Here is a 17495-nt window from a genome sequence, read left to right as displayed (position 1 = left end):
GATGCCGACGGGCAGGAAGGTCTATGGGTGTCAAAAATTTTATTTACACGCGGCAAAACTTTTTTGACACTCATCATTTTTTTGGACGCATGAAGTCTATGAGCGTCATTTCCGCAGTGAAACAAGGCAAAAAAAAAAATTGCCCATCCCTAATAGCAACCCCATTCAGAAGTATTGAGATCTACGATAGCGAAACACACAGGGAGATAAGTAGCCGTGGTAGTATGTAAATTTCTGACGTAGTACGGCATGTCGTAAGCACATACGAGTGTAGGCGACAATACGGTGAGGAATGAACAAAAGTACCAATTCTGAAGCATTTCTTTGATACAAATTGACTCGTTGAAGAACGTCCAGCCTTGTATATGATTGACTTTTCAGTATAGCACAATAAACAAAACAGGAAACATCTGTGAGATCAGGTGTTGCACTATGAGACTTAAATCTCTTCGCTTGCAGAAAGACGATCGACTTGTTGACGAAATTCACTTTTAAAAATCGCAGGTGACTAATATTCCTGTGTGCCACCTCCCTAAAGGCTTCATGGCAGGAATAATAAAACAGTAAAATAAAAGGGACTGGGGTAAAATTTTAGGAGATATGGGGAATGCATAATGACATAATGAAGTGCCACAAGAACAACGTGGAATTTTGCTTCCAAAGAAATATCCTATAACTAGAAGTCATTTATAATGTGACACATTCACATAAAATGAAGAAGTCTTTATTATCGTTGGATTAAAGGGGAACTATCACAAAAATTAAAATCTAATATAAGCTTCAACATACTGAAATAAGAACCTTTCGAATTATAATCAATTAAATATTCTGTACTGTTTCTGAAATAATCAAGTTCATCTTCACTATCCCTCTCTGCATCTGTTTCTCTTCATTTTGTCTTCATGCAAGAGTTGGGTGTCAGATAATCATTGACAGTTAGATCCAATATACTGTATCTTATAGGGGGGCTCCTTTTGCCTAGAAGATGTATTAGCTCACTCTGTTAAAATCACCAGACATCATGGGGTATATTTATCAAAGAGTGAAGTTAGAGGTCGCCACAGTCTTCTAGAGTAATATTCCACCACTCCATTAATTTCTATGGAATTTTGAAAGGTGTATTTATCAAAGGATGAACTTTCACTTTCACCCATTGATAAATACTCTTTTAAAAAGCCCATAGAAATGAATGGAGAGTGGCGGAATTTCACTCTAGAGGACTGTGGTGACCTCAAACTTCACTCTTTGATAAATATACCCCCATGTCTCTCTACATGCAGGATTTGTGCAAAAGGCAGTTATTTTGCTTGATTTTGTTTTTACTGGAATCAGTTATTAGAATGAGCTCTAATACATCTGCTAGGAAAGGAAGTCCCCCTATAAGATATATTGGATCTAACTGTCAATAAATATATAATACCCAACTACTTCATGAAGACAGAATGAAGAGAAACAGATGCTGAGAGAGGGATAGTGAACATAAACTTAATTATTTCAGAAATGATGCAGAATATTTAATTGATTATATTTAGAAAGGTTTTTACTTTAGTATGGTGAAGCTTATATTAAATTTAAATGTTCCCCTAAGCATTCAAAATAGCCATATAATCCCATTTAGTCACTTCATTTGAATAGACACACAGAGGTGAGCAATTCAGCCTTGTTTAAACTGCCAATATAAGACAGCGTATTAAGATAATTGAGATAAGTAACTACTTGACTGCAGCCTGGGGCATTTAAGTGGCTGTTTGAAGTCACTGCAGATAGAGCAGCCAAGGTGAGTGATGACAAGTACACATTATGATCAGCCAATCGATAAAGGACAGTAAGGTACAAGAGCCAATTATTGTAGTGTGCTTTTCTAAAGGCAACCCTGTCAATTCTTGGTGTAGAAAACACTGCGACTGTGGTAAAGTCTCACAAAAAGTGTCAGATATTCATTTACAGTAGAACCCCCATTTTAAGTTTTTCAAGGTCTAGAAAAAATAGTATACAATGCTGGAAAATATATCATGCATTATATTTTGGTAAGAAGACAAAAAACTGTAAAATGGGTGAAAACTTAAAGGGGTTGTTCACTTTTGAGATAACTTTTAGTATGAGGTCGAATTGGGTATTCTGAGCTAATTTGCAATTGGTTTTAATTTTTTATTATTTATGGTTTTTGAGTTATTTATCTTTTTATTCAGCAGCTCTTAAATTAACATTTTAAGCAATCCGGTAGCTAGGGCCCAAATTACCCTAGCAACCATGCACTGATCTGAATAAGAGGCTGGAATATGAATAAGAGTGTGCCTGAATAATAAAAACATTTATAAAAAAAATAGCATTTGTAACCTTACAGAGCATTTGTTTTTTAGAAGGGGTCAGCGACACCCATTTGAAAGCTGCAAAGAGTCAGAAGAAAAAGGCAAATTACTATAAAACTATAAAAAATCAATACTGAAAGCCATTTGAAAAAGTTGCTTAGAATTGGCCATTCCATAACATACTAAAAGTCACCTTAAAGGTGAACCTACCCTTTAAGTTTTTCAGGGTCTAGAACAATATAGTATACAATGCAGGAAAATATAACGTCAGGGAAATGCATAATGCACCATATATTGGTGAGAAACAGAGTTTGGGAACTGGGAAATCAGCCTAATGTAATGGTAGAGGGAGCTGCTGACATTTACTTGACTTCCCATACACAGGGAGATCCGCTTGCTTGGATCTCTCCCCGATGTGCCCACATTGAGGTGGGCGATATCGGGCTGATTCGATCGCGGGCCCTAAGGCCCAAAGATCAGATCAGACTGGAGAGCATACAGGAGGTCAGATCGCGGGACCGCATCAAGGAAAAGATGCGACCGTGATCTAACAGAGATATTTTAACTTGCCCGATCGGCATTGCGCCTACTTTCAGGCTGATATCGATCAGGACGCCTGTTGGATGGCCCCACACACGGGCCAATAACCTGCCGACTCGATCTGTCCGCAGCTTTTATTGGCCTGTGTATGTGGGCCTTAAGCCTTTGCTGACAAAGGAACTTAGTTCAAGTTACCCTAACCACAATAATCGCCACACGCTTTGGACATCTCTGGACCCAAGGGTTTTCCCAGATGTGGGGTCATTGTGAAGTCTATGCCTTAAGGCTAATAGAAAACAGATAAAATATATGAAAAAGCCTTTGCATGGACCAATGCAGCCAAGCATAAGGAAATCAGTCAAAAAAATGAAGAATTATTAGTTTAAATATGAGAAATGGCATTGCCATATTTCAGGGCTTTCTGGATACCAGATCCCATACGGCTTCCTCGAGAACCGCAAGTTGCCATAGCCTTACACGATAGTAACTGCAGAGAAACAGAGAAACTGTATTCTGACAGAATAATTCTGTTGCTAAGCAACAAACATATAGGAGGAGGGGCTGCCGTAAAAAGCTCCACTGCTTTACTGCTTTACTATAGTTATGGCATTTTGGCGGCAGTACATAATATGGACGTTCATGCAGTAATTACGGGTTTCTGTACATTAAATGATATGCACGAATATGTATATCAAGCTATCTATGTAAGGAAATAGCATTCACTCATTTTTGCATTTCTAGATGAAGATGCATTGTTGTCTCCCGATATTATAATCAGTCTTTCCTGTTTAACGAAAAACAACAACAAAAAAGTCCTTAAAAAACGTTCACAATAAAAGCCTTTTGCTTAAATACGGCATTTATTGCAAAGAGAAACAACTTTGCCATTTAATAGCAATTTGAGCCAAAGGCAATGTTAAAATGTGCTCTCTCTGTGCTCTATGTATAAATCACATTTGAGGGGCTGCTACTTTTAGCGTTTACACCTATGCGACTGGCCCATCTGATTAACAGCTAATACAGACATTCAAACACATACATTAGCTAGGTCTTATATAACGCTTTTATGGAGTACAGGGACATTCTATCGTGAAGCCCCTGGTATTTTCCATAATTAACTTAAAGGGGAACTCCACACAAACGAGTTTTTTGAAAAGTAAACATAATTTCAAGCAACTTTGCAATATACATCAATAAAATTATATGCAGACTTTTAATGATTATTAATGGTTTGGAACAGTTCCCTAAGCCTACTCCCTGCTCTCCTTCTGATCTGTCTGACTACTTTGCTGAGCTGGCTGACTACTGTTACTTTGTATCAATAGCCAGCTGTCCTTAGACTGCATCCTCCAAACCCCACAATTCCCTGCACACGTGATTTCAATAAGGAACGGAACATTACAGTGCAATGCATTGTGGGTTATGTAGTTCCTGCATGCTGTCTGTTGTAAGCTGTGGAGAAGTTGTTACAATTTGTAACATCAGTGTTTAGTCCCTCCTTCCCTGCCAGGATTTCAAATGATGCAGAAAGATAAGAACTGTTAAACAGCTGGATTTCAGCATAGAAAATGGCAATTATCAATACTTTTTGAAGAAAAGGGTAACTGTGATGGGTATATTGGGGTTTCTGTGTTATGTGGGTCTCTTTATCAAATTTTGGCTTGGAAGCCGGAGTTCCCCTTTAAGAAATCAGGGAATGTCTTCTGTCAGATACTGAGTTTGTTTCCATCTAACGTGACAGGTTACAGGAATCATAAAAGAACAGAGACAGGCTGCAAGCTTGGTTACAAGCCAAAGACAAAAGAAATTTATTTTAAAACACAGGGAGCCTGACACTTGATTTACAAGAAATATAGTACATGTCTCATTACCAATGCCCTACTATATCAAATCCTATTTTTTCTATAAATGATGGAGAGACAGTTTTGGAAAATAAACAAAGCAGACTGACATGCTTAGTATAGACGAATCAATATAAAATGTTTACAGAGGGACACTATTGTCTTTTTTCTTTTAATTGTGGATATCATCCTAAATACATCAGTCAAATCAGATTATGTCTTTCATGCATCTATACAGTTTTAACATTGTGTGGTTTAGTTTCCTCTTCCTTTGCTAACCTTTCTTATCTGCCCAGATAACCTTTTTAATCTTCTGATACCAGCCTCTTGCTTTGATTCTGAAATTACAGCCACAACCAAGAAAGGGCAACTGTTTATGCCAAACAGAAAGTACAGCTACATGTAATGAACAATGCAAAAGTGACTATTTTAAAGTTTATGTAGTGTTCTTCCAAACGGAACTGCTTTATACAATATTAAGTTAACACACAATTCTGGATTCTCACATTTAGCATATATTTCCAATTTACAGAAAAATTACAAAAATACCTAAGTAGGTGGATACCTACATAACTCCAGTAAAAGCACCCAAGCAAGCAAGGAACAGTGAGGACGATTTGCAACCACAAGTTGTATGTGTTGTGGCTTCTTCTGCAGAGCTCTTACAATTCCTCCTTGCTGTGTTATTATTGATGCAAGCCCCCAGCACATTGATGAGGAAAATCTATGCATCATCAAGAAACACATTCCCACTGCTTCACTCCCAAAGGAACAATCACTTTCAATGAATGTAGGCTTCCGGCAGAGCAACTCAGCACTACCTGACTGCTCCTAGTGAATTACAAATGTGATGGATTGTTATACAAATATGATGCATTCTTTTTCTCGATATGTGTTTTATATGTATTTTTATACATACAGCATATTTATATGTACAAACAGGAGCATGAGCGGAGTCACTGGACGCCCTTCCCAATGCTGCAAATCTCATGGCAATGGACAAGGGGAAGAAAACCCAATGCTGTAAATGCTGTATGCTTTGTGGGCCCCCTTCTCCCCTCTGCAGCTGTAGGATCTGCACCTCCTTTCATTAACATTGGCCACAAACATGGATCTCTCTTGCAGCTACTGCTTATAAAATAGCAAGTCAATAGAAATAAAACAACAAATACAGGTATGGGGATCAGTTATCTGGAAACCCATTATCCAGAAAGCTCTGAATTACGGAAAGACTGCCTACCCTAGACTCCATTTTATCCAAATTTTAAAATGTGATTACCTTTTTCTCTGTAATAATAAATCAGTACCGTATACATGATCCAAACTAAGATATAATCAATCCTTATTGAAAGCAAAACCAGCCTATTGGGTTTATTAAATTTGTACATGATTTTCTAGTAGACTTAAGGTACAAAGATCCGAATTACAGAAAGAGACATTATCTGGAAAACCCCAGGTCCAGAGCATTCTGGATAATAGGTCCCACACCTGTATATTTTAAAAAATCAATTTCACATCCATGCATTAATATATTATATATGGATTGTTGACATTTACAGAATTATGTGTCTGCAGTAACTTGGTAAGCTTGGCTCCTGCTTATATTAAAACTTCTTGAGGGCTTTTTTTTGGTACTCAAGTGGGCAGGCTTGCTTAAAAAAAAGGACTGATTGCTACTTCTTGACTTTTAATACAAACTAGAATAGAAAACTGGTCCAAAAGAAAGGTTTTTCTGTTTATAAGCAAAAGATTTGTTTCTCTTTTTTTGTGGCTGTTGCCTTTTGAGTGACCAATCCAAAAGGTGGTCATATGAATTGAGGACTACCCATCCACTAGGGCATCTCGGGGCCCTAAGGCGGTAATTTGGACAAAACATGCAAAAGAAAGCCTGTCATTGTGAGGTATTGGCAGAAACAAATGTGATGAGATGATTCCAATCAGATATACTGACGTATCAGTCCTGATTCCCTACAACAGTTATGCTAAATTTGTGGCCCGTCGCTGAATTGCCCACAAACCTTAGTAATCAGGTGGATAAATATGCCTGAGGTTAAATTTACAGCAGCTGAAAAGACTTTGAATTTGGCATTCCTTCCTAAAATATTGATTGTGCCTCTGTATCCATCCCACCATCCACACCAAGCACCAACAGTGATGCTCTGATTATTTATATGTGCAGATTACTAATGGAATGGAGCAATATTATTTTCTATAAACTGCCTCAGTTTAATACCTATGTCTGGTTAAAGGTAACGCCCTCTGTCCACTTACTATGATGCAGCATCACTGTAAAATGAATATTTGAAATCAAGTACAAATTCACATACAGATATATATATGTTGGGTTTGGCAAAAACAAAAAAAACAAAACCATTTACTATAGCAAAGCAGTTATTAGCCACAGTATCTGATAGTTACACGCATGTGAATATTGCAGCTTAGCGTTAGTGACTGTCACATGTACTTCCATATAAAATTTCTCCCTAACCACAACACTTTACTGCCGAACATCTGTTGCCTCTAGCTATATTTGGTATCTAGTCAGTGATCCCCTCAATCTGGGAAAGGCATAACCCACATGATACACATGTAATTGTCTGTTTGGGAGAGGCAAAGTCAGTGATCCTCTCTTTATGGCAAAACCATAAACCGCACGGTATACTTTGTGGCCGACAAAACTGGTGATCCTCTCTCTTTATAGGTATGAAAGAGAGAACCCACATGTAACTGTTTGTAGGAGACAGGCAGTGATCCTCTCTTTATGGGAAAGTCATAAGCCACATGATTAACTTTTAATGGTTTGTGGGAGACAATCAGTGATCCGCTCTTTATGGGAAAAGCATAAACCCCATAATTAAGATGTAATTGTGGGTGACAAAGTCAGCGATTCTTTCTTTATTATCTTGCAAGCTACCTGTGATAGAAGAAAAAATACAACTCATTGTTTCCTAAAAGGCACAGTCTGCATGGCAACCTTCATGGAAACCTAATTTTAACCTAAATTAAAGCCAACTACAAGTCATTGATCTGGTTTAGCCTGGGTGCTCAAGGTATCTGCTCCTCACATACAATTGCTGCATAGCAAACACAGATAAGAAGTAAATAGCTAGTACGAGAAAACATAAATATGCTCCATATGTATTTGCATATATGGGTCTGGCCACATGGGCAAATTCGGGGAGATTAGTCGCCAGGCGATAAATCTCCTCTTCTTCGTGGCGACTAATCTCCTCGATCTGCCTTCCGCCAGATAAATTGTCAATCGCCTGGGGCAGGCATACGGAACGCTTCGTTTTCCAAAGTCGTCTGTAATTGCCTTACGAGGAAACTTCGGGCGACTTCGGAAAAATAAGCGCTCTGTGTGCCTGCCCCCAGGCGATTTACATTTTAGCCGGCGGAAGGCAGGGGAAGGCTGATTGGGGAGATAAGTCGCCGCAAAGAAGAGGAGATTTGTCTCCTGGTGACTTATCTTCCCAAATCTGCCCGTGTGGCCAGACCCTAAGGGGTCTCTAACTATTTCTTTTCTAAGAAATATAATAAATAAAACAGAAGAAATAAACACATACATTTTTTTTATCATTTCCAAAAGGTGTTTGCAACAAGATTTAGCATTGAGCTCCCTTAAATAGTTATGCCTGGCTCATTCATCTCTACGCATCATAAAACAGCCAATCACACACAAGTATGGTATCAGCACAACTTACAATATAAGTGCAGAGAGGAGAAAAAGCATATGTTCCGCAGACATACAGGTGGGTTTCATTAAATCGAAGCAGAAGCCTTATATGGTTGAAGCACTCGGTCTGCAAAGAGAAGGCAAAAAGGAATGATTACATTCTGAGAGTGAAGCACTAAATCCTGCTAGTTAGGTGACATGCTATTCTTATATTAAACAGGGATGGCTTCGATAGGACTTGGTGTCATAGTTCTTCTCCATGTTGAATGCATTCAATAAGATATATATCTGGACTCTTAAAAAGCATGGGGTACTCCATTTTCCACACAGCGCACAGACAGGGCTATAGGACAAGTTGGGGGTGATAATACAGCATAACCTTCCAGTTATTAAAGGGGAACTATCGCGAAAATGAAAATTTAATATAAGCTTCAGCATACTGAAATAAGAAACTTTCTGAATACAATCAATTAAATATTCAGCATTATTTCTAAAGTAATCAAATTTATATTCACTATCCCTCTCTCAGCATCTGTTTCTCCTCATTCTGTCTTCATTCGGGAGGATGATCCAATATATCTTATAGGGGGGCTTCCTAGCAGATGAATTAGAGCTCAATCAAATAACTGATTCCAGTACAAACACAATCTAACAAAATAACTGCCTTTTGCCCAAATTCTGCATGTAGAGCAGGGCCGGAACTAGGGGTAGGCAGAGTAGGCACGTGCCTAGGGCGCAAAGGTGGAGGGGCGCCAGGCACGTACTTACCCCCTAGTCCGGTCCCTTCTCTGCCGACCGCTCATCTGTGTGCATACGCAAACGCATGCGTCGATTCGCGCATGCGCAGAAGCGTCTTTTCACGCATGCGCAGAAGCGCGTAACTAGCCGGCGCAGCAGCCGGGCAGGCTCTGATGTAGAGAGACCTGATTTCTGGTGATTTTAATAGAGTGAGCTTTAATACATCTTCTAAGCAAAAGGAGACCCCCTATAAGATATATTGGATTTAATGGTCAATGGTTATCCGATACCCAACTCCTGAATGAAAAGAAACAGATGCTGAGAGAGGGATTGTGAAGATAAACTTGATTATTTCAGAAACGATGCAGAATTTTTAATTGACTGTATTTAAAAAGTTTCTTATTTCAATATGCTGAAGCTTGCATTAAATTTTCATTTTCACGACAGTTCCCCTTTAATAGTCCGTTTAATTCCCTGGTAGTGATGTCTCCAAGCATTATTGGCACCCAGGAGCTATACGTAGAGCCTACCAAAAACAGAAATAGGGGACTAAAGATAAACCACATTAAGCGCTTAAAAAATGGTGACACTGGTTATATTAGTGTTGATAAAGAGCTGTAGTTTAAAAGGCCTATAGACTTTTGGATTCATTTCATATATTTGAATACGGTGGTCTCCCCTGTTTTGCCACTGCACTCTCCCACGGTCACCTATCACTCCCTTAAAAACCCCTAAAAACAACCTGGAACTACGAGTATGGGATCCGTTATCTAGAAAGTTCTGAATTTCAGAAAGGCTGTCTCCTAGAGACTCCATTTTATCCAACTAATCCAAATTTTTAAAAATGATTTACATTTTCTCTATAATAATAAAACTGTACTGTGTACCTGATCCAGACTAGGATATAATTAATTGTTATTAGAAGAAAAACCAGCCTATTGGGTTTATTTAATGTTTAAATGATTTTCTAGTAGACAAAGTATAAAGAACATTCTTTATGACAGGTCCCATACCCATAGTATGCCCAGCGCCTAATCAGCAAGTAGCTCTGATTGATCACATGTACATCTGAATGACATTCTGATTGAATTAAAATAAATTTACAAGGCATCGTTTGCAAAAAATGTTTTACAAAAGTGAATACCTGGTTGTTTTTGCCTTTTTTTATGCATTCCTCATGCTTTTGTGCAGTAACTTCCCACGGGATCTAAAATATGAAAAATATTGACATTTGTTATGAATATTTATATGTAGTAATACATGGTACTTATGATCTAGTGATAAGGAGAAGAATTTAAAAAAAAAACTTGCTCTCTCCACAGTTCCACTATATAATTTCTAGAACAGGCATGTCCAAAGTCAGGCCCGGGGGCCAATTTGCGGGCCGTTTTCAAATTTACACAGGCCCTCAGCCTCCATCATGAAATAAATAACAATGCGGCCCGCCAGCATAGTGCGATCAGGAATCGTGTAGCTGTAGCAGTAATATTTGGGCAAATCAGAGAAATGATCTGCCATGGTCTATACTGCAGCCTGTGTGCTGAAGCTGTTCGCAATAGACATGTACTGGCACGTAGTGATGCGCCGCTCTTGCATACTTCTAGGCAGATCATTTCGCTAATGTGCCCAAATATTACTGTTACGGCTACGCAATTCCTTGTTTAAATTATGTTAATAGTTCAAAGAATGTCTGGCTGCATGGTCGGCCCCCACACATTTTCACCTCACTAAATCTGGCCCTCGTTGCGAAAAGTTTGGACACCCCTGTTCTAGAAGCATGACATCTCAAGTAACCAACCTATTTATTAAAGGGAATGTCCACCCAAAAACTGCTTTTGCATAATGGAAGAAAATGTTATTCTAGCCACTTTTCAATATACATGGAAACTATTGAAATAAATGAATGTAAAATTGCTCAGAGTGCTCTTCTGAGCGCTTCTTTTGAAATTTATATTAAATGGGAAATCCACACAAACATAACTTAAGCTTTTTGAAAAGTAAACATAATTTCAGGCAACTTACTTTACTTGCAATATACATCAATTAAAAAATATGCAGACTTTAAATGATTTTTAATGGTTTGGAACAGTTCCCTAAGCCTAGCCCCCTGCTTTCCTGCTGATCTGTCTGACTACTTTGCTGAGCTGGCTGACTACTGTTACTTTGTATCAGTAGCCATCTGTCCTTAGTCTGCATCCTCCAAACGCCACACAAACATAACTTGAGCTTTTTGAAAAGTAAACATAATTTCAAGCAACTTTGCAATATGCATCAATTAAAAAATATGCAGACTTTAAATGATTTTTAATGGTTTGGAACAGTTCCCTAAGCCTAGCCCCCTGCTTTCCTGCTGATCTGTCTGACTACTTGAGCTGGCTGACTACTGTTACCTCAGCCTGCATCCTCCAAACCCCACAATTCCCTGCACATGTGATTTCAATAAGGAAAGGAACATCAAGTGCAATGCTTTGTGGGTTATGTAGTTCCTGCATGCTGTCTGTGGAGACGTTGTTACAATTTGTAACATTAGTGTTTAGTCCCTCCTTGCCTGCCAGGATTTCAAATGATGCAGAAAGAGAAGAACTGTTAAACAGCTGGATTTCAGCATAGAAAATGGCATTTATTCATACTTTTTGAAGAAACCGGTAACTGTGATGAGTATATTAGGGGTTTCTGTGTTATGTGGCCTCTTTATCAAATTTTGGTTTGGAAGGCAGAGTTCCCCTTTAAGAAGACACCGTTGTTACAAATTCATTGCATTAGAAGTGTAAAAACGAATACTGTATCTAATATCTTGAAAACCAGAAAAAATCAACATTAATGGCAACAGTGCTCTCTGAGCAATATTATATTTTGAAAGTTTACATTTCCTTCAATTAAACCTTTTCAATAAGTTCAAAGTTATTTATAATTGTAATTGAAAGCAGTTATTGTTTATGCCTCTGGTTTTGACAATGTGATAGAAGTCAGTTAGACTGCAGGTCTGTTAATCAGCTGTTGGCTTCTGTTAGTGCTTCAGGAGACAGAAACGAGACAGACTGATACTGCTTCCAATTAATTTCAATCAAAATCTGTTATTGGAAAGTGGCTTGGTTTGATACTATGCTGCATAAAATGCATATACCACTATGCACAGGAATCAGAGAGTGGAGATAAAATAAATACCAATCCAGTGTTGTCATAATGTATTATTTAGAGCTTGATGAATGATAAACCTTATCAAACAGCACAAGCTTGCATAACATAGGGAAGAAGAAACCATTAACTGCTGAACTGAGTATACAGCAAAAAGTAGTGGCAGTTCGTGGAGATTGTCGCCCAGAAGAAGAGGAGGTTAGTCGTCAGACGACTAAATCTCTCCGAATCTCCTCATGTGGACAAACCCTAATATGTAAGCACTGCCATAAACTGCCAAGATTTGGGGGGGGGGTTTAGTCCTAAAACTCAGTGTACACAATAGTGATGTTTGGGCAAGCCCAAAACCCGCAGGAACTGTGGGTCAAGCAGGTTCGGGCCGGCTACCACAAAAAATCTTTAGGTCAATAGCTCCCTTCCACTCCCCTCGCCTGCGACCTCACACTGCCGGCTTCCGTTCTCTGAAATGATTAATTTGTCCCTGCCCCTTTCGTGATGTCACTGCAAAAGGGGTAGGCAGAGTAGGCACGTGCCTAGGGCACAAAGCTTGGGGGGCGCCAGGCACGTACCTTCCACTGCTGCCTACCCCAGTCCGGTCTTCAGTCCTGCTCGTTGGATGCTCTCCATATGTCACTGCAAGGTGACATGCGCACGCTCACGTAGACCGGCTGGGTTGCCTGGGGGCCCAGTCGGAGTGGCCCGGCCTTTAAGGAGCAGGCCCGGGTTCGAGTTCAGAGGGGACAGGTTAGGTTTGGGTCGAGGGAAACTAAACCCGCACATCACTAGTACACACCCACTTTGCTTATTTTGTGATAAATGCAAAGATGGAAACAAGATTAGGAATGCACCGAATCCACTTTTTGAGATTCGGCCGAATACCAAACCAAATCTGAATCCTAATTTGCATATGGAAATTAGGGGCAAGAAACAAAAACGTGAAAAAAATATTACTTTTGTGACCAAGTCATGTGGTTTCCCTACCCGCCCCTAATTTACATATGCAAATAAGGGTTTGGATTTGGTTCGGCCGTATACCAAACCGAATCCTGGATTTGGCACATCCCTAATCAAAATATTGCCTGCCCCTCCTATATGCCTAAAGCACAGAGGTGGGGCAGGCAATTACTTTCCATTCTGCACTAGCTAAAGATTTGCAACCTGTTTGGTTTTCACCCGGACAGCCCGGTTTTTGGAAGCCAAAATGGAATACTTCAAAATGTTACTCTCTCTCCTGTGCCATGGCTCCATAGCTTTGAGCACTGGTACATGGATAGATCTGCATTGCTGCAAAAGGCAAACTCATCGTTATTGTAAAATCTGTTATTAAAATCTAGAGAATTTATTTCCCTACTGAGTCACTGTGGCTGGGAATAAACAGTTATGGAAGTTCCCAGATTCTGCTTGATCGTTCAAGACAAGCCCAGAAGGAGTCTATGACTGTGGTTCTGCCCTACAGAATTGACACTTCTACTGCACTTTAAAAAAGAGAATATTATATAGGTATAAAATTGGCACTTGTCATAATATGTTTGGTTAATGACACTGAAATTAAAAGAATACATACAAATGAAAGTTTTATATACACTAAGATATACTGTACTGTTACCCTGCACTAGTAAAAATGTGTATTAGCTTCAGAAACACAGTTTTATTTTATATAAGTAAGCTGCTGTGTAGCTAAGGGGATAGATATTCAAGCAGAATAGGGCAATAAGGCACTTTTAAAGAACAGCTCTTTAGAATACAATGGCTTTAGTTCTTAGAAAGAAAGATAAACAGAGGTCAAATGCCTTGCTCTTTACAAATCAACAAATCAAACAAACTTATTTAACAGTTTTTTTTTTAAAGAGTTTTAAACATTAGTTGGGATGGGATAGAGAAGAAAGGGGGGTTATTTACATCTATTTTACAGCTGATACCTCAACAGGCTTACCGATCAATAAGATATAAATAATATCAATGCAAAACTCTCCACAGTGCCCTTTCCGTAATTCAGAGTTTTCTAGATAATGGGTTTCTGGATAATGGATCCCATACCTGTAAGATGTAGAGACTGATATTCTGAGACCATTTTTTTAAATTTTTTATTATTTGTGTTTTTTAGCTTTTTATTCAGCAGCTCTCCAGTTTGCAATTTCAGCAATGTAGTTGCTAGGGTCCAAATTACCCTGGCAACCATGCATTGATTTGAATGAGAGACTGGCATGTGAATAGAAGAGTCCTGAATAAAAAAAAGAGTAATAAAAAGAAGCAATAACAATAAATGTGTAGCCTTACAGAGCAACAGTTTTTAGATGGGGTCAGTGACCCCCAATTAAAATACTGTAAAGAACCAGAAGACGGCAAATAATTAAAAAACTATAAAAAAAAATAATGAAGGACAATTGAACAGTTGCTTAGAATTAGCCATTCCATAATATACTAAAGGTTACCACCCTTTAAAATATGTCCATTTTTTGCTGTAACTCTTCCTTTAAAACAGTCAAAATAATTTACCCAAATAATAATCTGCACTGCTAACCATCACTGCTCATATTTTACAGTAATACACACCATTACAAAAAAACAAAAAATATATATACTGTATGTATATATATATATATATATATATATATATATATAATATATATATATATAAATAAATTGTGGCTTGTTCTTCGTCAAAAAATAACAATTCCACACAGAGTAAATCCATTGCAGAGAAGTTAACACTGGCAAACCACCAACGGAGTCAGGCTTTGCCACAGAGTCATGAGTCACCCATCCAACTGTTTGACTTAGCAGAATAAACCAAGAGCTGCGTTTACCTCTGTGAGGACATAAGGAGTGCCTTGCTATCATCTGCTTAGTCACGGGCGTCTGTGGGGGTCATGGATGACAAACTGTAATTAACCAGTACAAAGTTCAAATGTGCTGCTGACACGTCTAATCCTTGTGGTAATGTGTAGTCGTGATTCATCGTGGCCGTGTATACTCCAGAATCCAGTGCTGTTACAATTCACACATCTTCATCATTATCGTTCTTTTTTTTTTTATTACTAATTGCAAACATTTTTCAGAAAAATGTTTAAAGGAAAACTTTACCCCCATAATGAATATGTAAGCAACAGATAAGTTTATTTTAAATTAAGTGGCATATTAAAGAATCTTACCAAACTGGTCTATATATTTAAGTAAATACAGTATAGTCCTTTTACATCTCTTGCCTTGAACCACCATTTCGTGATGGTGTGTGTGCTGCCTCAGAGATCACCTGTCCAGAAATACTACAACTCTTAACTGTAACAGGAAGAAGTGTGGAAGCAAAAGACACTGTGGTGTGTGTGTGTGGTGATTATTGTGGTTAGGGTAACTTGAACAAACTTCCTCAGCAAAGGCTTAAGGCCCACATACACAGGCCAATAAAAGCTACGGACAGGTTGAGTCGGCAGGTTATTGGCCCGTGTGTGGGGCCATCCAACGGGCGTCCTGATCGATATCAGCCTGAAAGTCGGCCCGATGCCGATTGGGCAAGTTAAAATATCTCTGTCTGTTAATTGGCTCATGTGACCAAACAAGTATGGTTTGTTTGTGTGGACCGTGAATTATAGGATCCCAGGAGACTGCCCTTATTTTATAAAATGGCAATTTTCTATTTATGATTACCCCATGGCACATACTACTAAAAAAGTATATTATTATGAAAATGGTTTATTTACATGCAATATGTTTTTATAGAGACCTACATTGTTCGGGGGGGGGGGGGAGTTTTCCTTTAAGAAACTGAAAAATGTCCCATTTTCATCACCCAGCAGCAGAAAGGAAGGGGTGTCCAGTAGGGATTTCTATCTTCATTCTTGCTTGCCCTCTTCTTTTCCTTTTGAGATTAAAGGTGGCCATAGACACACAGATCCTTTCGTACGTATCGAGGATTCGTACGACTTTCGGATCGTGTGTGGCGTGTTCCGAGATCTTTCGTCCGGCGGAGATCGATCGTTTGGTCGATCGGTCAGGTTTGATTTTGACCCGACCGATTTCTCCGCCTGTTACCCTCACATCTGTTTGAAGAATTTGCTGACCCAAGAGCGGGACCCGGGGTCTACACACCCGGGTCACTGTGTCTATCGGATGAGCCTTCGATTTTGCCTACTCCAGGGTTAACCGCTTGGATTTAAATTGTTTAAGTGGCAAGGTCTTATTGTAATTTAGCGTTAACTCTTGGGTGGCCGTACAGTAATTATCTTGAACTTACCGGACTGAGCATAGTTTCATTTGCTTCATGGGTCACCCTATTCCTCGCCCCAAAGTTATTCTATCACCCACAATAACATATACAGGATAATATATATGTTATAATAAAGGAGAGCAATGCCTCTCCCAAAGACCCTTTTAAAAAAGAGCCATCCCCTGCAAAAGGCCCCTCCCCAGCTGTGGAGGGGACATGACACAGATAGACATATAGGCCACTAACCCAGCTGAGCTGCACTCTGCTTTCTCAGAGTACAATGTGCACAATATGTTTTCAGTTCTGATGTGGGTTTGGAAAGTGGGATTGTAAGGCTTCCTCCTCTGCCCAGAAAAACCCACCTACTGGAAACATGCAGAGCAGAAAACACACTTTGCATGGAGAATGTGTGACCACAAATATAGGGAAGACATCTTGACTGAAAGGGTTTGTTTTAAAATGTATACACTTTAATTACAGAGGGATTGGCATGACCTCATTTCTATGGTGGAGCAATGGGGAAGGGAAAAGGTTTGGTTGCCCACATGATATAGGGTTCTAGTGATCTATGAGTTTCTGATTAGCCCAAATGATGCTGAAAAGTGTGCGAATGGTATGCATAACAAACTAATTATTACACGGTTTGGTGGCAGCACTGCTGCTCTTGCTTTTGCCTTGATCACCTCTTGCAGCAATATCTTCAGATGCTGTGCACAATTGAGATTTTACAGGGGGATTAGAAAATTATCAGAACTGATGGGGATTAGTTTGAAAACACTTTTGTTTTTTTACTTATTCCTGTTTTAATTCCCTAACATTGATCTGTACTTGCTAGGGCTAACAGGCGACAAATCTCCCGTAACAGCCTCTCCATTGATCCATAATTGAAATCGATGGCAGTATGACCAACATATTGCTAAATCACAAATCTCCCCGTCGGCCACTGCCCTTAGGTTGCGGGTACTCTGGGCTGTTTTTCAGTCTGCGGATAAACACAGGCTGAGAAGTTGCCCCTACACTTCTCTATTCTGTGCCTGCACCTGTAACCACTG

The 17495-nt window shown here is 39.1% G+C and overlaps 1 protein-coding gene across 1 annotated transcript in view; it reads right to left on the bottom strand.

The window, feature by feature from the left end:
• Positions 1 to 17495, bottom strand: part of sema4g.L (semaphorin 4G L homeolog) — a 164956-nt gene that overhangs the window by 71667 nt on the left and 75794 nt on the right. Inside the window, exons 4-5 of the mRNA XM_018225232.2 lie at positions 10249 to 10311; positions 8395 to 8493 (exon numbers count right to left, since the gene is read on the bottom strand). Of these exons, the coding sequence (XP_018080721.1) occupies positions 8395 to 8493; positions 10249 to 10311 (162 nt within the window). The remainder of the gene's footprint in view (positions 1 to 8394; positions 8494 to 10248; positions 10312 to 17495) is intronic.

The sequence above is a fragment of the Xenopus laevis genome, chromosome 7L (genome assembly GCF_017654675.1).
Source record: "Xenopus laevis strain J_2021 chromosome 7L, Xenopus_laevis_v10.1, whole genome shotgun sequence".
In the NCBI taxonomy this organism is placed as follows: Eukaryota; Metazoa; Chordata; class Amphibia; order Anura; family Pipidae; genus Xenopus; species Xenopus laevis.
Note: the sequence above shows the minus strand (reverse complement) of the source record. Positions and strands in the feature narration are given on the sequence as shown.